This window comes from Podarcis gaigeae (assembly GCF_964106915.1).
Source record: "Podarcis gaigeae genome assembly, chromosome: 11".
In the NCBI taxonomy this organism is placed as follows: domain Eukaryota; kingdom Metazoa; phylum Chordata; class Lepidosauria; order Squamata; family Lacertidae; genus Podarcis; species Podarcis gaigeae.
Genome location: NC_139687.1, coordinates 21,437,132 through 21,463,082, shown reverse-complemented (window position 1 = coordinate 21,463,082; position 25,951 = coordinate 21,437,132). Strand labels below are relative to the sequence as shown.

Here is a 25,951-nt window from a genome sequence, read left to right as displayed (position 1 = left end):
AAACACAATTATGAATCACAATTAATGTTGCACAATCAGTGCAAAATAATAAGCAAGTTTGGAATGTGTTTTGGAAATTTGTCTTGAGCTAATTAAATCAGTTGCTTTACTTCGTTTTCATACCATTCACATTTTGAAATGCAGCCAGAAAGCAATACGACATCAGCTTTCCCCACACCTAAAATCCAGTTGCCAACTGTTATTAGGGAGTTGCCATTATCTTAGTAATAACAAAGAGTGTTTAATAAGGACATTTTTATTTGACATACTTTATTTTTAAAAAATCTTGAGAAAGTTACATTTCCACTTCACAATATTTTCAAACAAGGCCTTACGGTTTGCATTAAAGCTTCAAATATTATTATTTTCTGAAAATTGTCTACATGATGTACACTTGTATAGAGCTTTGCAGATCACACAGTAGTCCCTAACAGGTTTGTTAGTTATAGCAGCTATATGTGAATGATCCACACAAGGTTTCACTTAGTCTGAATGTAAAGTGCTCTTTCTTTTCGGTAGAAACTGGATGGGGTTTCTTTCCCCTTTTCAAAAAAAAAAAAAAAAAAAAAGACCAAACGAAACCATGACACAACATTCCTGGGTGGTTTAAAACTTTTCAATTTTAGTTTAAAGCAAGACGCTCTGCATAGACAGGTAAGTATCTTTGTCCCTGGTCCCTTCAACTGAAGTGTAAAGCACCACATTTATATTGAATAGGTCCCAAACATTCCACTAATTCTCAGTACTGATTGAAGCAGTATGGTGCATAAAAGTATCAGAAATGTCCAAATCCACTTGTTGATTAAATTATGATAGGGGTGGTGGTTCTTTTTAAAAAGCAGAATATCACTTCACTGTACAATAAATAAGTTATGGCTTAGTCAGCATCTCATAAATAAACACAAGCTAAAAGTAACGCTTTGGGCTACAGTTTTATGATCCCGAATGATCGGCGGCTGCCAAACCTTGGGAAACCTGTTGCAGTATTTTTAAACAGTATTTAGCAAAACATATTACACAAATTTAATTCCGCCAAAAGAAAACGATGATCAGAAGTGCAGTGCTTCACCAACCTCTGCTTAAGAGCGACATTTGCCACAAGCTAAGCAGACTATATGGATCTTCAGTCAGTTTTGTATGGATTACTTTCTAGCTAACACATCTAATTGACAAGGGCACCCTAAGGCAAAAGTTTTCCAAACTTAATGGTCAGTACACTTTATTCTAAACACACTAAAAACCTTTTTCTAAAAGAAGTTACAGTATAAACTATGCAAACAAAAAATGTTCACTTTTTCTTTTTTTAAAAAAATCTATAATATTACCATTTGGGCCTGCATTTTTAAATCTCTCTATATGCAGTTTCCAACAGCAAGGTCTGATGTTTCAAGATAAATTGCACTTATATTTAAATATACTGAAGTACAGTATATAGGAAATAACCAACAACACTGAAAACACACATAAGAACCTTGCTATTGATCACTGATAGACAGGTTTGTAAAAGTCAATTGCGTGAGTCACAATAATTCCATCTTGGATACAATCATTGTGATTCACATCTATCTCCCAATTATTATGTGTTCTATTGCAGTGTAGATTCACAATGTACTCTGCTCCCATGCAAATATAGTAACCGGGACACCTAACCATTCGCAATGTAGTGAAATAAACTCCTTTTCAAGCAAGGAGCATACATAATGCATAACCACAAGAAATGCACTGTTACATAGGGCCGTTTCCATTTTAAAATGGAATGTGAATGCCAGCAAGCATCAGCTAAGTAAGAATTTAAAACCAGATAGCCACCAGACTTCCTGCTTATGAAAGGCAATGAGACTCCTAATCCATCTGATTTCTGAAGGCTCCAAAGGCATGCCAAAAGGCAGGTCAAGGGGTGACTCCAGAAAGCTCTTTCCAGACAAAAAGAAATCTGGTAGAAATGGAAAAAATTATGTGACACTTAAAAAACGAAACGAAAACAGAAAGACTCAAAAGCAGGGTTGCAGCAAAAGCACTTAGGAGATATGATGTAATTAAGACATAATGCTAAAGATGGATCCTTGGACATTACATGTCTTCAGCTTCGTATTTCAAATATTTTGCTGCAATCGTTTCTTCCAGATGAATTCCTGCACTCCCCATCAATGCAAAAGCTGGATACATTTTACCAGAGCAGTCTACCTGACGCTCATAAAGACATTTCATCCTGTCTGCGTCATAGAATCCAACTTTGCCTTTGTCATAGTCAAGGCAGATTCCAATGCACGATGGCATGGGAAGAATTCTGTTCATAGAATCTTTGGAAGCAGCTGGAGCAGGAGAAACCTTAGGAATAAAGAATTTCTTCATGCCTAAGGTTACCAGTGTGAAAGGCTGCAAGGACTCAACAAAGATGTCTTCACTCCCACTGTCATGACCACTGTCTTGTTCATATCTGGAAGAAGAACACAACATTGATTGATGTATACTAGACATACTGGAATATCTCCTAAAATCTTCAAAGTTTTCTCACAAATTTCACACAGTAAAGCACAGACCCTTAAAACATTGTGCATGAAGCCAGATCCTCTGCCATGCAGTCCCATAATATGCTAGAGGGCAGGGAGAAGGTGTGCTGAGAATCTACATAACATCAACACTAGGAATGTTTGTGCAGATTTAAATGAGAACTGCATGCATGATCATGCGAGTTAACCACATGTTTTCACAATGGAAAAATGGCCCTCCTCCGTGATCCTGCCAGTATGACTTGCGACCACAGCAAGGTCCTTGGAGCAGGATCCTGGCTTGTGTCCTTGGAGGTATGTTACATCCATCTCAAGTGATACCACATTCTTAAATTGTACTGCCGAAGGCCAAGACTCAAGGCAAGCACCAATTAGAATGCATATAGGGCATCCTGCATCCTGCTCCCCCCCCCCCCAACTTGTTTGATGTGCCTTCCACAGGATGGAAGAAGTCAAAATGTGTTTGAAGAATGAAAATTTAGGTAAGTCAACTGTGAAGCAAGCTCAGGAAATCTGGACAAGAGTCACTTGTCTCTCAGCTTCAAAAGCTGTTGTAAGACTAAAACGCTGCTTTGATTTCCTCTGACGAAGGCCAAGTACAAATGTAAATAGTTGAGAAAATAGTATACGAGGTCAAAGTTTGAGGCATTGCATTAAGTACCAACTTTGGTACCTCTGAGATCAACAGGACTATGCTACTATGCTACAGGGTAACGTCTATCAGCAACGTTCAACGAAACAAACGAATCAAAGAGGATTTTAACTTTCTGAAACAGTTAAAGTAATTCCTCTTCTGAAAATGGTATTTCGGTGGCAGTGTTAACCAGCACAATTCTCATGTTTGAGGAAGTGAAACCAAACAGGCTCTGGCAACATGAATACATGGTACAGCGGGCATGTACCTGGTCACCATCGTCCCCTGAACTATTTCCTCTGTGCAAAGAAACTTTCTTGGATTAAAATTTGCAGTGTCATTTACCATTTTGTTCTATGCCAAACGTTATAAATATTAAACACCTTTCCTTTGTAATTCTGCTGGACTTACCCTATGCAGGCCTCCAGTGATAAGTTCTCCTCTGCAAAAAAATCACTATGAACTAGGTCAGCCCTAACACGGCTTCCAGATAATTGAGCACAAATGAGAGTAATTATCCGGATTCAAGAACCTTACAGCTAGAAGCTAATGCTCTCCGTGAACTGAGGTGGAGCAAATAACAAAGGAATCCCCAGCAGGTAAAGCAGGATCCTATTCTTGGCAAGCAGGAAACCCTAATGCTAGAGAATCTATACTCTTAGAAGTGAGCCATTGGATACTGGCTACCAGAAAACATGGACTTTAACAACCAAGAGCAGAAAGACCAGGTCTAAATTGGAAATTATAAGTGTCTGTGTGTCGTAACTAAACTTCTTCACATTTTTTCTCTCAAAATTTTCACTGATCCTCCCCTATCCAATGACTCCCAAAAGCTTTCCCCAAGGGTTATGGGCAGTGCTTTTTTTCTTTAAAAAAATGTTTAGGGGTACTCTCATTTTCCTACCCATTCTGAAATACTGCCGTCAATGAGGCCAAACTGAGATTCACAAAATGTTTAGGGGTATGCGTCCCCCTGCGTCCCCCTCCCAATAAAAATGCACTGGTTATGGGACACTCTAGAATGGCATAGACTAGAGCAGGCTTCCTCAAACTCGGCCCTCCAGATGTTTGAGGCTACAATTCCCATCATCCCTGACCACTGGTCCTGCTAGCTAGGGATCATGGGAGTTGTAGGCCAAAAACATCTGGAGGGCCGAGTCTGAGGAAGTTAGAGGGCTGCAATTGGCAAGGGGGATTAGCACAAAGAAGGAGTCTTGGTTGGCCCCGGCAGAAGCACTTCTATGCCAAGTCACCATTGGATACAACTCTTTGTTTCTTAAGGCAGATGATGATGATGATGATGATGATGATGATGATGGATTTATTCTGTGCAGGTTATTATCCACATACTGGTTACAGAGTTTCCATCTATATCCCTGCGGACAAATTTTCCCAAGCTCACACTTGCTGATGTAACACCTCCCACACCCATGAAATCTCTTTGGCCTCCAGTTCTTCTCCCAAACAGGCTTCACTTCCATTTTTAAGTGTGCAACAGGAAAAAAAACACTGCTGTTGAGTATAGCAGTAATGGTAGAAATTACTAGCAGCAGCTTTTGAGAGCTAGGAAGTATTACTATTCCATTTCACCTTCCAATTCTCTCTTGCAAAATCCCATGCACCCATACAGAGAGTTGGAACCTTCTTCTAACATACACCTCCACCCTCAGTTGAGTCAGAATTTGGGGGAGGAAATCATTTTGAGACTCTCAAAAAGAAGAAGAAAGCACTCTGCAAATACTAGTAATTCCTTTTTTTCAGGTTTAGGGCAGCAGGTTGAAGGAAAATTGTCTGAGGGATGGAAAGATGGCAGTATAATAGAGATCGGCAAACCCTTCAAATTCCTGCTTTGAGTAGTTCATTGTAAGTTTGTGTTTACTGTGATGTGTTCTAGTGTATGATAAATAAAAATTGAAAAACCAAGGCTATGAAGGAAGATATTTAAAGTCAGAAGAAGAAGAAGAAGAAGAAGAAGAGGAGGAGTTTGGATTTGATATCCCGCCTTTCACTCCCTTTAAGGAGTCTCAAAGCGGCTAACATTCTCCTTTCCCTTCCTCCCCCACAACAAACACTCTGTGAAGTGAGTGGGGCTGAGAGACTTCAAAGAAGTGTGACTGGCCCAAGGTCACCCAGCAGCTGCATGTGGAGGAGCGGAAACTCGAACCCGGTTCTCCAGATTACGAGACTACCGCTCTTAACCACTACACCACACAAAAAATGCAGGTATACAGAGGTTGAGCCTAAGGCATGAATCAACCTTGGGAATCAAGCAACAGGTGGGAAGCGAAAATAGCCCCCATCTACACATGCTGAAGAGACAAGTCTTTGCATCTTTGCTTTACATAGGATGTAAAGTAGCTGGGCAGATGTATATATCTACTAGCAACAATCTGGACTGTACTTCTGAGAAATGTGCAATTTCAAACTGTATTAATTTTTTAAAAAATTGTCCACCTTTTTTCCATTCTTCCCCCCTCCTCCTCTTTCTGGCCCTTTTCTTCATGTTGTAAGATTTTTCTCTCCCCAACAGTGTCACGCAACTGTAATCTTAAAAAAAAAAATTAAAACGGCACTTGTCAGTACTAGTGAAGAGGGAAAACAAGGATTATGAACAAAGCAACTGATTCAGGACAAATATGGGCAGCCAGCGTTAGCAAATACCCATCACAGGAGCCGCATTGGAATCATCATCCAGTGAAGAAGGATTAGTTTCCCCAGATGCTGAACATGAAAAGAAGCTAATAGAAGTTGAAAAGGCAGCTTAGATCCTGTCCTCCTCATTTCCACCCCTCCTGCTAGAAGCAGGAGGTCAAAGGAGACTGACCTGAAGGGTCTGAGCTGAGTTAGAAGAGTAGCCGTGAATGCATTGCTGTCTGCATGCATGCACATATTATTTCTGCTCAATTTAAGCAATGTATACAATACCGTAAAAAGGAGGCTTCTTGCCTGCTAATGTGAGCTGCTGCAGTGCTGAGCAATGATCTGTAACAGTTTGCTTTTGAATCACACTCTATCGCACTTCTGAGCTGAATGCTTTTTTGTTGCTGCTGCTGCTGCATTGAGTAGAAATTTGGCTTGTACAAGCACGCAAGTCAAAACGAAATCAGCAATCTGTCCTTTTATGCCCATGTGCTTCTTGGAAATGCAGATATAGGTATTTGATACACAAGTGCGAGCACCAACTCTGATACACAAGTACTAGCATCAAATCTGTGTTCCTCTTGCCTACCCAAGTTGTAGGAAACTGTACATTACAGTGACCAATATTCACAAGGGGGGAAAGGCAGGAACAAATGTCATGTTGACATGTGCATGTGTAAGCAATCAAGAACATGTCGCTTTTTTAGAGACCCATTCCAATTGAAATCACTTGAAACAAAATCTCTAAAAAGAAACAATCACTCTCTAATAGTGAAATCTTGGAAATGGAACCAGAAAGAGGGCTGCCGAGAAGCAAGCAGGGTGTATCAGCATGCTTAGGGGAATCCCAAGTTTTATTTAAAACTTGAGAATTTAAAACCAGGAGAAAGAGGCAGACCGCCTTCCCCGTGTGAAGGCAGCTGAGGCAGCAATCCAGCTGTTACTTCAACCAATACGGCTTTAATCTTATATAACCTTTGCATTAGCTTCTACGAAAGAGAGGGAAAGTATTACTTACCTTGGGCTTGTTAGATCACGAGAATTTTGGAGCCATTCTTGGATCTTAGCATCAGATGCAACTCCTACTTTCACCAAATATGAATAGGGCTCCACGCGGAGAGCCCAGAAATGCTTCCCTTTCACAATACCGGTGTCTCCAACAACATAGTCTAATGTAGTGTAGCAACCGGCTTGGATACGTTCAGCTCCCAGAAGCAAAGGAAATCCAGCCCTGCTTTCCACAGCATTTCTCCTCGCATTCAGCATGAGGTGTTCGCTATTGTAGCCACACTTGTCATCGAAAAGGAAACTAAAAACTGAAAAATATGCATCCTAGATCAGCATCTAATGATTGAGGTATTCCTAATTTATTTATTTTTTAATCACTTTTTTACTCTATCAGCAGACTGGACAAGGAATCTCAGACATAATTAGTAGAACACATTAGTGGCACCATGACTCCTACTAAAGTGCAAGGAATTAACTTCACCTCCCAATATTTTGTTTGTTTTAATAAGCATGATGCTAAGGATGCCCTTCTCCTTAAGACACCATAATTATGCTCATTTCCCTTTGTGGGCCAAAGTGGGCTTCTCTATATTGTAATTTTGAAATTTCCAACAACTGGGGCACTACATTCTTCCCTTAAATATCTGATATTTTAAGAAACTGTGATTGCTACGAAGTTCTAATATTTTAAACAGTTTTGCTTGCTATGGTTTACAATCTCCTCCTTGGTTCTTCAGCAAGAAGGGAAAGGGCAGTATGAGCTCTCAGGTGCTGAAGACCATCAGCACTAACTTAATTTTATATTCACAATTAATGTAGCCTTCTACTAATAAATAATCTCTGTTTACAACGCTGCGGCTCTTCCTCTCATTCAGAGAACCATTCCCTTGATTCCATAACCCAGTCCTTCCATTATGGATCAACTTTTGGCAGAGTGAATTTTTCAGTCATCTGTTTCTTCATCCCTTGTGCATTCTATGCTCTTTAAATTAAATATGATTAGTTTTGTTTCTCCCTAAAAATTATTCAGCTGGCATCAAAGGATGTTTTCTTTCTTCCAGATTCAAATGATTCAATCTGGTAATATTTCTTTACACTTGGCACTACATATCTCCTTCCAGGAAGTACCTATAGAGAAACATCTGTAGGCACCATTCAAATTCAAGTATATGAAGACTAACTGAGACAAATTTTCAACACTCAAGGTTTAGATTTCGTTCTACTACATACAGCAAAGGAATGCACAATTGGTACACACACTGACCAAATAGAATGTGTTATTTTAGGCATAAACACATTATCTGAATATGTTTCCAATGTTTTCCATTGTGTAGTGACAGCTGCATTTGTTATTGGTTACTCCCAACCCCAAACTGAATCCAAACAAGATTGGCTGGCAGACAACAAGACTTATGTGGGATGGGTAACCAGCATGGTAACGTGGTGCTGCGAAGCCAACCTCCCCACAGCAGTATTGCTGTCACTTACCTGAAGGGACAGTGGCCATGTCAGGGCACACTGGTGACAGTGCTGGAATGGTTCTGCCAGTGCCAACCTCACCACCCACCTGCCCCCAGCCCCTCACATCCAGAAGCCTTGAGTGCTTCAGGACTAGCTGTTGCACCTGGAAGCTCAGATGCTACTAGCAGCCAAGGGCATCGCTTCCACTGCAGCTACGCAAGCTAAGAAAACTACAGCCTATTCTTTCTGATGAGGCCCTGGTGTTCATCAGTCATTACCCTGAGACATGGTGACTGGGCTGACCTTGGAAACTATTTGGAAGTCTTGGTGTAAGGGAATGAAACTGTCCACCTTTTTAACAAAGCTGAGTCATCAGGGGCACATTGTACTAATGCTTTTGTGATCAAAAGAGACCTCTCTTTTATTAATAGAGCTCTAAATGGTTACCGAAACTTCTCCTTTCTATTTCATTTGTTCCACTATGAATACTTGTCTTTTGGTCCTTCCTCTCCTAAAACTGTCTCCTTCAATAGCCATTGCACCTGGTCACATTTACGTAGCTTTATTAAACAATTAAGTATCTGCATTTGCTTGTTTTGGTATTGTTTCTCAGGTTGTATCTCTGCAAAGAGATACTGCATTTTTAGTGTTTGTAAATGTTAAGTGGTTTATAAAACAGAAGCTAATACTGCCTCCTCCTAAGATCAACCAAGTGTGTCATTCTAACAATACAAATCACTGCGTCAAGTTTAAATAGGATATGGAAACACTTCTTGAAGTTGCCCCCATTTATGGAGTTCACCTTAAAAGCTTGCCAAAGAGCAAACCTGTGCGCATTTCAGAAATATTGCTAGAGCTACCTGCTTGGGCTAAATATTGGGGCTCGTGGTTAAAGCAGGCAGAGTGGGGGACTTAAAATATTAATTAAATGGAATTTTATTATAACTTGCTGATGGATATACTTCTGTGTGAGTGTTCATATATGTATGCACAGCAAGACCTCAACCTTCCACAGCCACCAGTTTGGGAGTTGCAAAAATACGTGAATTGTACCTGGAGCTGGAGGTGTGTGCAAGATAACTTCCCTGCTCCAAGGGCTACAGATAGATCCTTTATATCCTCTGACTCTGAAGGCATAGCTGCTGTTAGTGTCAAGATCAGAGATGATCTCACTCTTGCCGAAGACTTCAGTCTCTTGCCAGGCTGGGTTAGCATCTTCTCTGTTCAGTTTACGGTATTCAAGGATGTAAGTATCAGCTGAACCTGCTTTCTGTGGATGATCCCAACAGATCAAAGCTTTGTTATACATTTTGCTTTGTTCCTCATTGATTTCTGGTATATCAACACCTGAATTAAACATACAAGAATAATTTTTTTAGATTTGCAAACAAGCTTTTAACTTCACTAAATTAAAACAAAGACTTCTCCAAGTTGATAGTTGTTGGGCTGGGAGGGAATTCTACAGAATTTGTGCTGGATCTTATTTATCCTTGGTTGTTACTCACTCAACAGCAGTGCTGCTCATACCGTCTACCAATTCAAGTCAAGTCAAGTACTTTATTACGGTCATAGACCAGCATAGACAAAACATATACATAAATAGCATAACAGTATGAATCCAGGCAAATAATTATTAAATAAATAGGAACTAGAACCAAACATAGATTTAAACATATACATAGAATACTTAATTAAGGATAGATAATGGGTGAATAAAAATTTATAAGAAATATTAAAAGATCAGTTAACACAGCTATATGGGGTGGGCTTCAGAAGTGCGGAACTAATAATATGGGCCTTCAGTTTAGGATTGAATTGTAGCATAGATCATTCTTCGTCAAATATCTGTCATGGCAGCGCAATATCTGGTGACTGAATATGTGACTTCTGGGCTCTCTTCCTGTGAACCAGACCAAGTTTTATTGCGGCAAAAGCCAGTGACACTGAACACCACAAGATCAAACAAAAAGAAATCAACAGCAACATCAAAAAAAAAAAAAAGCTTACACAAGGGAACTTCGCAGTGTGCCATTCAACAGAAGAAATTTACGCTTCCTGATTACTAAAGTGCAAAATTTGGCCACCTCATATGATATTGAGCTTGAGGAATCTTCCAGAAGGTATTTTCGTAGAATTTCGGGGGAGGTTGCCGTCTACCAATCCCTTAGTAACAATACATTAAACTCCAGGGAAATCATTGGCTGCTCCTGCTAACACCGTTCCTGGACTCATTCCCAATCTAAATATCTCTGAGATCAACTAGGTTACAAGAAAAAGCAACTCCGGCATGTGCATGACAGCACACACAGCTGTGTCAAATACTGACTTGACCTTGCCACACTATGATTACTTCTTCAATACAAAGGATCTGTTCTGTCTCTCCCAAAATGCCCAATAGTAGCAGGGCCTATTAGGGTATTTTCTAGTACTAAGAAATTCCCATAGTTGTTACAGGTATACAACTGACTTTTGAAGAACTTTGAAAACTCAACTGAGAGCAAATTGTGTTTGGAAAGACTATGTTGGGGGGGGGGGGGATTAAGCAGAGCTTCCTTTCCAACTTACCACTCGAAAGGAAAGATATGTCCCCAAGAGCCTCCTGTGGCTTTGCTATGTCAAGAACAAAATCTTCAAAAGAAGCTTGAGCTGCAGGTCTGAAGCTCTTCAAAGATTCAGTTGCTTTCTGAATTCTGTATGTGGAAAAGTTTTACTAGCTAGATATATACATATGCATTCTCTCTTAACAAGTTAGCCAGTGGTCCTCAAACATTTCTCTCTGGGCCACACTTTCAGAATAAAAATCTGCTTGCGCCACACCAATTTTTTTACTGATAAAAAATGCATTGGAAAAGAAACAACTTCTAGCAGTGCTTGATTTGTAACATAGAATACAACTACTTTGTAATATATGCTTGTAAGACATTCAGAAAGCCTAAAACAATGCAGCTACATAAGAACATGAATCATTCACAAAATATAACATTGTCCTTGAATCTGCCCAACACACTTGCTATCTTCTACTGCCACATCAGTGTGGCTGGTGCACCACACTCTTTTGAGCACCACTGCTTTAGCCTCTTATAAGTGAGAGAAAGAGAAGATCTTGCAAATGAACAATACCTCCCAGAGACCCATACTAAAATAAATATATGATCCTTTAGTTTTTCCTAATGTCTCAGAATGAATAAAGCGAGTCACCTGCCAAAGTATTCTTCTTCTTTGACTTTCCTATGTAACAGTGGAATTGAAATCCCCAGTAGTTTATTATATATTGATTATTCAATTAATCAGAAACTTTATGATGCATAGTTGACATAAGCTAGTTTGAAAGAAAGTGGGGACACGATCTACTAGGATGTTCTACTCTGCAAAGAAATTACAAGTGTATTGGAGCTACTTGAGACCCGTGATCTCAAAACATATCACTTAGATTCAAAATACAGAAAGTGGGCAGAAAATAATTTTACTTCCACATGAGGGAAATTGCCCCACATGCAGATCTCTATACTCAAATTATGGTGAAGAACAAGGCATGTTTTGAAGTACAGGGGTACCTCGGGTTAAGTACTTAATTCGTTCTGGAGGTCCGTTCTTAACCTGAAACTGTTCTTAACCTGAAGCACCACTTTAGCTAAAGGGGCCTCCCGCTGCCGCCGCAGCACGATTTCTGTTCTCATCCTGAAGCAAAGTTCTTAACCTGAAGCACTATTTCTGGGTTAGCGGAGTCTGTAACCTGAAGTGTATGTAACCTGAGGTACCACTGTACATCATCTAAACATTTTAGAATATAAATGGCATACCTTTCATGAAGCTGTTTCGCTGTTTGAACAAAACAAGACTGGTCTGTTTCTTTAAGAACTTCTTGGGCATACCCTACAAGGCCATTATTTTCTAGAAGTCCCTGATACTCTTCTATCTGAGAATGCAATTTCTCCAGTCTTAGGTTTTTGGATGCTTCAATAGCCCTGAGTGCAGTTGCTCGCCTCTCTTCCAAAACATCGAACAATTTATCGAAGCTGTGAGATGCTTCTTCCTTAGCTCTTTCGCCATTATGCTGAAAAACAGGAACATATTTTTCAATAACTACCAGAACAATTTCCAAAGGTAGCTAGGTCAGTCTGTTGCAGCAAAAACAAGAGTCCATACCTGCTAACATTTCAAGGATCTGAAGAGCCGTAATAAAATTTGTAGTCTGCCAGAAGACTTGTTCTTGCTTTTAGCAAAACAATGACATTGAAAATCTAAGCTTTTGGAGCAAAGTACACTTACATACTGTATTTTCAAAGTTACAAAGAACCACTTCCAAGCTAGGTTAATTAACACTTCACTAAACACACAGCTGAATATAAGAGCTGTTATTGACAAGTCAGATGTTGCAAAATGTGTGAAGAGCTGCTCTCATTTTCAGGTGACAGTGAGGCTCACCTGAAGTTAGTTGAGTGAAAATACATCTAATTATAAATTTCTAACAAAAACTAAAAGAAAACTCCTAAATTTACTATTTTGTTTTATCAAGAGATAGGTGTGGGACTTTAAAAAATAGCAGTATTTATAATGCAAGCCTTTAAAATTACTTTCATTGTCCCTTTGGCTACAATAAAGATAAAATAATAACTTGGATACAGTGGTACCTTGGTTCACCAACTTAATCCATTCCAGGAGTCCATTTGACTCCCGAAACCATTCAAAAGCCAAGGCGTGGCTTCCAATTGGCTGCAAGAGCTTCCTGCACTCAATTGGACGTTCAGCTTCCAAAAAACATTCACAAACTGGAACACTTACTTTCGGGTTTGCGGCGTTCAGGAGCCAAGCCATTTGAAAACCAAGTTACCACTGTACTTATTTCAAAACTATTTCAATAACAGTTGGTTTTTGGAGGGTTTTCAAATATGCAAGTATCTGACCTCATTGAAAATATTGGTTCTGACCTAAATGGAAAATTACATTATAATTAAAGGTAAAGGGACCCCTGACCGTTAGGTCAAGTCGTGGACGACTCTGGGGTCATACGGCGCTCATCTCGCTTTACTGGCCGAGGGAGCCGGCATACAGCTTCCGGGTCATGTGGCCAGCATGGTGAACCAGATCAACGCACGGAAACGTTGTTTACCTTCCCGCCAGAGCGGTACCTATTTATCTACTTGCACTTTGACGTTCTTTCGAACTGCTAGGTTGGCAGGAGCAGGGACCGAGCAACGGGAGCTCACCCTGTTGCGGGGATTTGAACCGCCGACCTTCTGATCGGCAAGTCCTAGACTCTGTAGTTTAACCCACAGCGCCACCCCGAAGTCCGTTCTTAACCTGAAGTGCTACTTTAGCTAATGGGGCCTCCTGCTGCCACCGCACCGTCGGAGCACAATTTCTGTTCTCATCCTGAAGCAAAGTTCTTAACCTGAAGCACTATTTCTGGGTTAGCGGAGTCTGTAACCTGAAGCGTATGTAACCTGAAGCGTATGTAACCTGAGGTAGCACTGTACTGGTTTCCTCTAACCCATGTTACGATTTTGTATTGCTTTCTGAACACTTTGCATGCAATACCACATTGTGGCATATCCTTCATCACAGTCAACATTTTTTTAAAAAAATCTGCATTATAAATACCAGCCTACTGTGGTACATCTTTTCACCCCAATTCCTAGAATGAAGATAAATACTCTCCACCTACCTACTAACCAAATATGCCAGATTCTTATTCAGCTTACATGATTTGTTTATTATGTTCTTTAGAAACACATTTATAGGCAATTCTGCCAAATAACTGGATGAATAACTGGATCTCTGTGACAAAATAGAACTGGGAAAGGGAAGCACGTTTTGAAACAACCAACTAAAACCTGAGGAAGAAGGAGGGAGAATGGATGATGGATTCATATTAGGTGCATTTACACCCCACTTGTCTTCCAAGGAGCTCAGGGTAGTGTAAATACATTGTAGTGTAAACTTAAGTTAGGCTGAAAGATAGCGACTGAGTTGCAGGTAATCCAGTGAGCTTTGTGGCTGAGTAGAGATCTGAACCAGAGTGTCATCACTCCTAGCACAACAGCTTAACAATTATACAGTACCTATCTAGGAACAACTCCTCTTTTAAAGAAATTTGTATGCAAGTATTTTAAATATAAATGACTGATCTATGGCTAATATAGATGGGGGTTTTTTTTAAGGAAAGCTTATTTATTAAAAATCATTTATTTACTGCCTTGAAGAAAACACAACACCTAGCCAACATGCATAAATTAACATTAAAATGAGCACTGTTAAAAATGAACACACATCACAAGAGAGTTTAGCACATGCCAATAAATAATTCTTACCTCTGCCTCTTTCATTAAAAGACCAAGTTCCGTAATCTGGCTTTTCACCTGGCTCTCCTTACTAATGAGGTAGTTTATGTCTTTTGAAAGTTTCTCCTATTAAAAATATCAGCAATTCTGGTTAGAAAAAAAGTAAAAACATTGCATAGGAATTCTAAGGCTAAATGTTCTGCTGCTTTTTGAAGCAGAATCTCTGAAGCAAACAGGGAATTTTGGGGCTCTTTTCAGAGGAATATCAGGACATTAAATAAATAAGTAAGCAAATCCCCTTCAACAGCCAACAGTGTCGTGCAAAATACCATCCCATCCAAGCAAGTGTTTAGGTGCTGCTAGAGCTAATTGTCACTGTCTATGAGATACAAACAATGTATAATTCAAGTAAGAGTATAGCTAAAGCATGATGGGAAAGGGTGTGTGGTAGAACTGATCATGATCCACATGTGCACTGCCCTGAAAGTCATTTCTGCAACTGCAATACAGGTGAAGAAAACCAGCTTTCATTAATGGAAGCTAATGGCACTTCATTCTATCAGAACATCTGTATTCACTTCTAAACTGCTTCAGTCTGAAACAAGAGTAACTAAGAGGGTCTGAATAAAGGAGTATCAATCCACTCCTGTCATCAGAACATTGCTTTATTCAAAGTATGGTTCATACATAAAAACCCATCGTGACAAAAAGTCCCTACAGAATGAAGTGAATTCAATAATTAAAATGTCATTTGTTCCACAAACACAATCATAAAATATTTGTCTATTTGAACAGCTGGTATGAGCCATGCTAGGAATGGTCAACAGTGTTAATCAAATTTAAACTCCCATGCTTCAAGAACATTAAACATTTTATGAGCAATAACCACTACCTTTGTTTTATGGGTTAAGGCTGGCAACATCCAATTAAAAATGTCTGATTGTAAAAAAAAAATATGTAATTTGGTTAGTTAAATAAAACTAAAAAAGGTTTTACCTCTAAAGCTATCAAAATGGCATCACCATGGCTATTTCGAGAGCATGTGTTGGGCAGGCTGCAGCCAGGGCTGCTCCTAGGCCTTAAGATTCCCCAGAGACCAGATCTGTTCTTCTGCAGCCTCATCTATCTATGCTATCACCCATTTCTACAAATCTCCTCCAAGACACCAGGTGGCTAATGGCAGTGCTTCCTGCCATAGGAGGCAATGCCAGGTACTGGTTCTGGAAGGATATGCTATGCAAGCAGACTGTTATTCATATCCACTGCCTAATACAAACACAATGTCTGCCCAGTGGATGCCCTGGTTCCCATTGCCACTGGAGCAATAATCTCAAGAATAGAATCCGACGTGGTTTTCAACACAGGCCCTTCCTAGTGTGCCCCAGCCAAGGGAAGATGTCAGAAGAGGGTAACCTAATGAGAACGGGCCTTTTCAGGGTAGCCCTGGGGCTATGAAAGGACCTTCTCAGCGAGACTCACCTGGCCCCACCTTTGCCATGTTTCATGCACCAGGCTAAGACCTTTCTGTGTATCCAGGCCTTCAGATAATTAATGCTGCCTCCTATAGTGGTGCATGTATCTTAGTGGGGTGGATGGGACTTGGTTCTTATTAACATGTTGTGGATCACATAATCATAGAAGTTGGAAGGGATCCCGAGGGTCATCTAAATCATCCATGACAGATGGCCGCCCAACCTCTGCTTAAAAACATCTAAGGAAGGAGAGTCCGCCACCTCTCGTAAGAGACTGTTGCACTGTCAAACAGCTCTTACTGTCAGACAGTTCTTTCTGGGGTTTAGTTGGAATCTCTTGTCTTGTAACCATGGGTTCGTGTCCTACCTTCCAGAGCAGGAGAAAACAAGCTTGCTCCATCTTCCATGTGACAGCCCTTTAGACATCTGAAGATGGCTATCATATCTCCTCTCAAGTTCTCCTCTTTTCCAGGCTAAATATACCCAACTCGCTCAACCATTTCTCATAAGGTTTGGTTTCCAGACCCTTGATCATCCTGATGAGCACTTTATGTACTGTGTATTATCAGTGTTTAAAAATACTTCAGGTTTAAAATTGTTTTTGTGTGTTGCATTTTATTCTTGTCATGTTGCGTTAAGACTTTTTGTTATAAAAAGCAAACTGATAAACAAAATAAACGAAAAGGGTGCCATTTCAACAGATGGTGCCTACATTTGCAAAAATGAGCCTGTATGCAAATAATGTGTGTGTGTGTATGTGTGTTAAAATACACCAGGAAAAAACGTCATGATGCTTTTGTTATCAAAGATGAAAAAATAAGAGCACTCCCACTTACCTTGAGTGTTTTGTAGGCACTGCTCATGGTAGTCACTCTGTGGTTTGCATGTGAGCCACCCAATTTGCAAAGATGACAAACAGGCCTTCTGCATATTTCACAATACATGTTTACTCTTTCCATTTCATGTTCCGGACACATCAAAATCTGACAAGAAAATAATAATATAAAATGTCTTTCATGAACTGCCCAGCAACACGGGTTATTTATTATTCAGTATGTTATATAAACTCTTCTGTGTATGCTCAGATTTTAGACTATGCACACAGCATCAGGGAAATGTAGCTTAAAAACAAGATTTTAAAATATATCTAGTTTTTGATAAAAACTAATTAAAAAGCACAAAATCAAGAATTCATATAGCTATCTTACCTCAGTTCATCCAACCAATTTCTTGCAAAAAGAACATTTCAGAAACATGATTTAAAAAGACTAAATCAAGTAGCCATCAAAAGTCGACCATATGGAGGGGAAGAGATACAAACATGTTTCAATCAAATGAAGCCAACCATATGTGATAAATATCTGAATGTCATAATTTCTGCCTAAAGAATGACCCACTGTAACAAATAGGAATTTTGAAGGATAGCAGTAAATTTAATTTTACTGAAATTCAACTATTTACTAGTTGAGAAAAAATAAGAGGGGTATAAAACATACTTCCACTACTACTGTGTGTTCTTAACAGCCACATAGGTTTGGATTCTTTTATTTGTTCCATGCAGAGAACATGGCTTTTCCACCTCATTTCTCCATCTGCAGCTCCCTGTGCCCACTGAAAATCCACTGGGCTTGGTTATGAATAGGATGCTATGTGCAGGAAGAGGGACCCACACATAAACGGACATTACTTACACTCAATGCAACAGAACTTTAGGATTAAAATCAATTTGCTGTTTCTACTTGTGTTTTTTCCTTAACCAGGAGCCTCGGTGTTTCACAAAATGCATGAGAGAAATCTGGATAAGAGATGGGCTTTGTGTTTACAAAAATGGGGAATCAGCTGCTCTTATCCCAGGATCCCAGGTATACCTGATACCTGCAAGAAGCTAGCTGAGATCAATCCAGACTGCAATCTCCACCTCCTGATCAAGTTTAAATGCATACATCAAGGCTTCAACATCCAGCATAATTTCTTATGCCTGCTTTGAGAAACTTCTAGCTGAATGAAAAGTTCTGTAGAACTCAAAAACCAAGCCTTAATTGCTCAACTAGATTTTGAAGTGTTTCCCTCTTGTGGACTCCAGAACTGTTTCAAAATCAGCTTCTTAAGGTATGTGTCAACAAGGCATGTTAGATCTTTTCAGGAATAGGTGCAGATGACAAACTAGCATAAACTGGACAAAAGGACCCCTAGCCACAGCTGCAATCTGGACATCCAAATGCAAGGCCAGGTCTGTTAAGTCCCTGCCCACTACCTACAAACTGAAAAACCTTCTCCCCCCCCCCCCCAAAGAAAGTGTTGCATCATTCAAGACAAACTGAATCCCTATTCCCTAATCAGTAGCACTTACGTCCTTATCTGGATTAAAGGTAAAGGTATAGGTCCAGTCGCGGACAACTCTGGGGTTGCAGTGCTCATCTCGCTTTAATAGCCGAGGGAGCCAGCGTACAGCTTCCGGGTCATGTGGCCAGCGTGACTAAGCCGCTTCTGGTGAACCAGAGCAGCGCATGGAAACGCCGTTGACCTTCCCACCAGAGCAGTACCTATTTATCTATTTACACTTTGACGTGCTTTCAAACTGCTAGGTTCTCAGGAGCAGGGACCAAGCAACAGGAGCTCACCCCGTCGCTGGGATTCGAACCACCAACCTTCTGATCGTCAAGTCCTAGGCTCTGTGGTTTAACCCACAGCGCCACCAGTCTCCCTTTATCTGAATTAAGCCCCACTTTATTGGCCCTCATCTAGTAATGCTTCCAGGCATTGCTCTGAAGCAATGGTGTTGCTCACTTGTCAGGCTTCTGTCAACAGAGCAACAAAGAGAAGCAATCTTCAGAGATTTCCCCCCTGCTGTGGGAGATTCCCCAGCCCTTTGGAGCAGATTTGGGAGGTGGAGGGGCAAGGGAGAGGTGGAGATGCCAGAAGTTTGAAGCCTTATCAGCTAACACTGTGGAATACAATCCAAATAGTTTTTCCAGAATCTGATGTCAAGGGAAACAGAACTGCATTTTAATGGCAATGCACTCAAAATTCCAGTTGTTCACCATATATGCTAAGCAGCGTGGGGAACAAAACCAACCCCTGCAAGATACCATATGCCAGGTTTCCTCAAACTTGGCCCTCCAGATGTTTTTGGCCTACAACTCCCATGATCCCTAGCTAGCAGAACCAGTGGTCAGGGATGATGGGAATTATAGCCCCAAAACATCTGGAGGGCCGAGTTTGAGGAAGCCTGCCATATTGCCAACATTTTTCAAGCAGTGGGTTGGCCAACGAGTCTCAGTTCACTTTCAGGTGGGCCTCACTGCCACAGCCCACCAACACCTCCTCACTTGTCTGCCTCATCCCCTGGTCCTGTCATAGTCTTTTGGATGAAGCCATGCCAGTATTACAATTCCCTGCCTGCTGAACAAATGTGGCAAGGAATCTGAAATTCAGAGTGAGGAAGGGAAGCATCCCCTGAGGGGAAAGGGCGAGAGGATGAGTGGAAGGAAAACAAGAGAAAGAGAAATAAAAGAGTGGATTTTAAATATACGTATAATGGAATAATAATAAAATAAAACTGGGTATAAGGCAGTTTCCATGTTCTTAACATTTGCCACACCCTGCCATAGGCCAATGGCCAAGAAGTCAAACAAGAGTCCTCAGCACCACTTTCTGAAATCAAGCCTTCAGAAAGAACTGGAATCACCCTAAAAAGCCATCCAAAAGGATTTGATGGCCAACTCTGCCAAACAATTTAAAAAGATATCACTGCTGATGGCATAGGATGCTTATTAGTTAAAAGACTGTGAAGGAAAACTGGTGAACAAATGGAAGCATTAACTGCCAAAAAAAGTGTTTTAGAAGCAAGCCATCTGGCTGTGCACAGGGATGGAAAATGTTGTTTCTTGCATTTGGTTTTCTTTAAAAAGTAAAGCAAAATTCAAGCTAGTTGTTTCACCTAATTACTTGTTTTGCACGTTACAAAGATTTGCTTTTTTCACCTTACTCAGTTACAGAGATTCATATGATTGTTTACAATTTTAAATAGCAGCTAATATAAGAGACGTTATAATTAGATTGGACTAAAAACCCACAGCAGCCTTGAATTTAACATTTTAAGGTTAATTCACTTTAACAAGATTACAAGCAATTACAGGATTCCATCTGCTTCTCTTTCTTCACAGAAGAAAGGACAAATAACCATTTAAAACAGTTATCCTGCAGGTGCTGTGGATGGAAACTAGCTCAACAATACCACTATCTTGCCTGAAATACCGTAGGTAGCTTTCTTTTAAAAATAGTTTTCCTATTAAAATTATAATTTTACAATGATGGGGCTGAATACAATGCTCTATTTGTGCAAATGAAAGGCACTCTCACTAGCACAAATGGATGTACCAATTTACACACACACAAACACAAACTGTAACTCCTGCACTGCATCACAGTCCATTCTAAAGAATTACCTAACTCTCACAGAACTTTTCAGCTTTTCAGTGGATAGAAAAGCACCATTGCATTCACACCATGCCTTGCAATGGGGCTTTTGGGGACCCAAGCCTATATTTAGTCTAAAGAATATGTTTGGATTGGGAAAAGCAGAAAGGAAACACAAATAAATCAACTCTGAGTGATTTATAAGCTGGAAATTGGAAGGAAGTTGTTAACTATCCAGGGAATTAAAATCTGGAACACAGCCCCAATAAAGCTAAAAGCAAATAACCTCATTTGTTTTCCTAAGCTGAATAGGCTATACGTTTTGTACAGCCAATTTTAACCTCAGGCATTATGAGACAGCCTCTTAGGGCAAGAATGATTCTCATTCTCATTCACAAAGCCATTTCCGACATTAAATTAGGTCCCAAGTAAAGATATCCATATACTGTATGAAAGTAATACAGTGAAGGTGACAGGCAATGAAAACTCCAGAAGTGAAATAAATGATTAAGATCCAGCTATGCCCATGGGGTACAGCAATTATAGTGGAGGCACCAAATAGGATTGTAAATTCTCTTTTTTTCCTTGGCATTAAACGCTGTCACATTTAAAAATGTGAAAATGGGCGGACCTGTGTCAAATTAGTTTTAAACACTGCACATACACAGAGCATTCTCAACCACAGTGCTGGGAAAAAAAGTCAGCCAACCCAAACGAATGCTGAGCAGCAACTTAGAGGTACCGTATTTTTCGTCCCATAGGACGAACAGGCCCATAGGACGCACCTAGTTTTTTGGGGGGGGAAATAAAGGGAAAAAAAGTTTCCTTTATTTCCCCCCCAAAACCAGGTCAGGGAATCCAAACCAGGTCGGGGAGCAGCGGTATGGCGGCGCTGCGCCTCCCCGCTGTCCCCCGAGCTTGTGGGGCTGCCCGATGTCTGTCCGAAGCGTGGGGCGCTCTGCTTCAGCGCGCCCTGCGCTCCGGGAAACAGACTGTTATCCGCAGCCTAGGGAGCCCTGCGGGAACTCCCACGGGCTCCCCAGGCTTGCTGATAGCTTCCTGAAGCCTGGAGAGTGAGAGGGGTCGGTGTGCACCAACCCCTCTCGATCTCCAAGCTTCAGCGAAAGCCTGCATTTGCCCCATAGGACGCAAACAGATTTCCCCTTCATTTTTGGCGGGGGGAAAGTGCATCCTATAGGGCGAAAAATACGGTAGTTTTGCTTTCCCTGTCATGTACCACTTAGCTTGATTACTTGAGCCTTGGGGCTAGTTACCAACTGACTTTGCAAATGAGGTGAGGAAGTCAGAGACCATAAGCCAGATACTAAAAACACTATGCAACAGAAGCAAATCCTGATAACATTAAAGGTAAAGGTAAAGGGACCCCTGACCATTAGGTCCAGTCGTGACCGACTCTGGGGTTGCGGCGCTCATCTCGCTTTATTGGCCGAGGGAGCCGACGTACAGCTTTCGGGTCATGACTAAGCCACTTCTGGCAAACCAGAGCAGTGCACGGAAACACCGTTTACCTTCCTGCCAGAGCGGTACCTATTTATCTACTTGCACTTTGATGTGCTTTTGAACTGCTAGGTTGGCAGGAGCAGGGACCGAGCAACAGGAGCTCACCCCGTCGCAGGGATTCAAACCGCCGACCTTGCAATCGGCAAGTCCTAGGCTCACTGTGTTAACCCACAGCGCCACCCATGTCCCAAGCACCACCCACGATAACCTTAAACATCAGATAATGCTGATTATACCAAATTGTTGCTTAAAACAAAAAGAGATTATGAAGAGCTCTCACTGAAACTCTCTAAACTGAGTGAATGGGCAGGAGAGGTGTAGCGCGAGAGGACTGGGGGGGCATGGCCACAGGCACACATTTTTGAGGGGGCACAATCAGGCGCCGCCACAACTGGCACAGAGCCCTGGGAGCTGAGACGTGGTGGCAGGCAGGTTTGTCTAGTGGGCAGATGGATGGAGGCAGTAGGCTCCATTCACCTTCCACATAGGCTCCATGTGTGCCCCCACCCCAGCTGCCCAGTCCACCAGAGGGGGCATAACATTTGCCCTGCCCCGGGCATCGGCAACCGATGCTATGCCGCTGATCAGCAGTAAAGCGGCAAATACAATACAATGTAAAAAATGTGATGAATCTAGGGGCAAAACCATCTTAAATTTGCATATACGCCCTTGGGGTTTGAACTGGCAGTAACTGACCAGTGGTAGTAACCTTGGGGTTGTGGTGGATAGCTCTATGAAGGTGTTGACCAAGTGTGCTGCAGCTGTGAAAAAGGTGATTTCCATACTAGGGGTCATTAGGAAAAGAACTAAAAATAAAGCTGTGAATATCGTGTCATTATACAAATCTGTGGTGAGCTCACACTTGGTATATGGAGTACAGTGTTGGTTGCCTCACCTCAAGGAAGTTACTGCAGAGCTGGAAAAGGTTCAGAAAATGCAAAGGAAGAGTTGCAACATTTAGGGACTTTCAATATAGAGAAAATATGAAGAGACACCATAAAGCATTATAAAATTACCTATGGTGAGGAGAAAGTAAGGTAAAGGTAAAGGTAAAGGGGCCCCTGACCATTAGGTCCAGTCGTGGCCGACTCTGGGGTTGCGTCGCTCATCTCGCTTTATTGGCCGAGGGAGCCGGCGTACAGCTTCCGGGTCATGTGGCCAGCATGACTAAGCTGCCTCTGGCGAACCAGAGCAGCGCTCAGAAACGCCGTTTACCTTCCCGCCGGAGCGGTACCTATTTATCTACTTGCACTATGACATGCTTTCAAACTGCTAGGTTGGCAGGAGCAGGGACCGAGCAACGGGAGCTCACCCCATTGCGGGGATTCGAACCACCGACCTTCTGATCGGCAAGTCCTAGGCTCTGTGGTTTAACCTACAGCGCCACCCGCGTCCCGAGAAAGTAGAGAAACACTTTTCTCCCTCTCTTATAATGCTAGAGCTTGTGGATATCCAATGAAGAGGAATGTTGAAAGACTCAGGACAGACAAAATAAAGCCCTTCTTCACACAGTCCATAAACTATGGAATTTGCTCCCATAAGCAGTAATGGTTGCCACCAACTTGGAAGCCTTAAAGCAGAGGAGGGGAACATGTCGCTCTTCAAACTTCAGTTCCCATCAGCCCCAATGAGCATGGTCAATGGTCAGAGACTATAGGAATTGCAACCCAACAACATCTGGTTGTGCCACAGGTTCCCCAACCTGCTTTGAAGAGTCACGTGGCTCTGGCCCACTTGATTACCTTGGAGGGAATATGGCTCTTAATACAGAAAAAAAGGTTTGCCCAATTCTCATTTATAAGGTTAAACAAACCTGTAAAATACTTAAAATTACAGAGTTACCAGCACCACCCCAAAATATCCCACTCAGCATAAACTATGCTATGCTAGATGTGCTATAATAATAACAACAATAATACTTGGAACTCATTCTACCAACTTAAGTAATAACTACAACGAATTTAAACTTTTAGTAGATTCTTAATATCTGAAGACAGTTATGCGGAATAATTCAACAGTAACAATGGTGTACTATTTTCAAAATAAAATGTTCAGAACTATGCTCAACATCCAATTTCTGTTTGGAAATTATATTACACAGTTCTCTCTAAAATGCAGCTCATCAACAGTCATAGCAACAGAATCAGAAGACAAAATTCAGGAATTTAAAATCAAGAATACTTAATTGTTATGCAGCAACAGCTAGCATACAAATTGTATGTGCACAAAGGCAAGCCAGTTCTATTACACATTAAACAAACTCACTTACTTTAGGCCTGAAGTTCGTAGTTGGTCCCACATATTCATGTTGCGCTTTTACAGTTCCCCAGGGATGATGTATTTTGAAGCATTCGTTGCAATAACTTGCACTACAATCCATGCAGCTCTTTGTGGATTCTTGCGGTGGAGGTTTACAGAGATCACACATAATCGCTGTAGCTGCCCTTGCTGCCTGCCTATATCGTTCTACAATAGTTTCCAAAGTGAAGTTGCGAAATAGGCCATTGATGCCACGCTCTCCCAGGTCTATGTCGTGCCGGCATCCAGGACAAGGGAAGGTAGTTGTCTTAGGAGTCAAGGAATTGCGTTTCCAACCTGTGCAGATGGCAGGACCTGATTTAGTTGCAATGCTGATAAGGAAAATGATTTGGCAGGTGAATAAACGATAAGCTACTAGATCTTTATTTAGAAATTTCCTTTAATGCATATGCCATGTTGCTGCCATACTTAGTAATGTTTGTAAATAAATTGCACAACTTTGCAAAAGAAAGATAATATGGAAGCTAGAGCAAAATGTTTGATATTTCATCTTTTGACAATCCATGGACCAACTTGAAAAATGCTGGAGTTAGTTTTTTTGTTCAGTAAGAACCTTACTGGAAGAGACATTATAATTCAAGGGAGAGAGGTCTGGGAATGGCAAGTCTCTGTTCAATTTTTGCTCAGCCTGAATTTCACTTAACATCCTCTGTAACTCACTGTCTCCCACCATAATCCATTACTGTTTTGATGAGTTGATGAATATATTGCTATAGCACATGCTGAGTGCAAGACAGGGCAGGATGCATATCTAAATAAATAAAAAACCCAACTGTAAGAATATCCTGAATAGCAAGATGAGGCTAGCTCCTTCAACATGCTCAGCAGGCTTAAGTTTAAATTCATTCCCAACTGCAAATCTTGGCTGAAGCATAATAAAAACAATTGCAACTACAAAAGAGAAAAGGAACACTGGACACTTACCTTGAAGGTTCTTTCTAGTTATGTTGAACAGGCATCCAATATGCTGGCAGGGTTTAATTCCTCCTATCCTATTCTCCTATTCCTATCACCCTGGAAGGCAGGGAATACGTGACAAACATTTGGGCCAGCCATGTCACCCTAAGCTTCTCCACCAGTTCCATCTCATGGCAAAGCTTGAGACAGAAGTGACGAGAAGAGTCCAAAACAAAAAAGAAACAAAACCACAATGTGAACCTAGAAAAAAAACAGGTGGTGCAGAATCTGCATTCACAGGAGAATACCCAATACAAGCTGGAGACTGATGGACATTGACCACTGAGATATGTAATGTTTAGTAAAGGAAGTAGGGGCTTCCATGGGGCTGCCCAGCAGATTTCTAGGTAGGGATCATTAGTGTAAAATGTCGCCAAAGAGTAGGCTGTCCTGCTGAAGTGGACCATGATATGTTGAGGTTTTGGGAGGTGCTGTGAATTGTAAGCAAAAAGATGCATGTTTTGCACCATCTGGTCAACCGCAGTACTAGATTTTTTCCCCCCAATGACCTTTAATGGAAAGAGACAAAGAGAAGGTTTGATTGGCTGTTTTGGTTCAATAGAAGTTTGTAGGCCCCTCCTAATGCCTAGCTAGTGCCAGATTCTCTCCCTTAGGTTGCAGGCAAGTTCAGCTCTTGTTCCCTAAGGAAGGCAGAGTTAACCATCAGTGGATCCATTTGAAAGATCTGAAAAATGTGCTTAATGTTCTTTGATCAAAAGAACTTCCAGA

At 41.1% G+C, this 25,951-nt stretch overlaps 1 protein-coding gene across 8 annotated transcripts in view; it reads right to left on the bottom strand.

The window, feature by feature from the left end:
• Window positions 1–240: 240 nt before the first annotated feature.
• The window catches only part of TRIM36 (tripartite motif containing 36), a 51,277-nt gene continuing 25,566 nt past the window's right edge, over window positions 241–25,951 (bottom strand). For 2 of the 8 annotated variants that reach the window (XM_083702302.1, XM_083702304.1), the window contains exons 3-11: window positions 24,216–24,541; window positions 16,843–16,989; window positions 14,565–14,660; window positions 12,054–12,307; window positions 10,819–10,943; window positions 9,307–9,600; window positions 6,803–7,100; window positions 5,599–5,691; window positions 241–2,437 (exon numbers count right to left, since the gene is read on the bottom strand). In XM_083702302.1, coding sequence (XP_083558428.1) covers window positions 2,071–2,437; window positions 5,599–5,691; window positions 6,803–7,100; window positions 9,307–9,600; window positions 10,819–10,943; window positions 12,054–12,307; window positions 14,565–14,660; window positions 16,843–16,989; window positions 24,216–24,541 — 2,000 coding nt within the window. In that variant the 3' untranslated portion in view covers window positions 241–2,070. Of the gene's footprint in view, window positions 2,438–5,598; window positions 5,692–6,802; window positions 7,101–9,306; window positions 9,601–10,818; window positions 10,944–12,053; window positions 12,308–14,564; window positions 14,661–16,842; window positions 16,990–24,215; window positions 24,560–25,951 lie in introns of all 8 variants that reach the window. The other 6 variants (XM_083702301.1, XM_083702303.1, XM_083702306.1 and 3 more) reach the window with 3 other exon arrangements.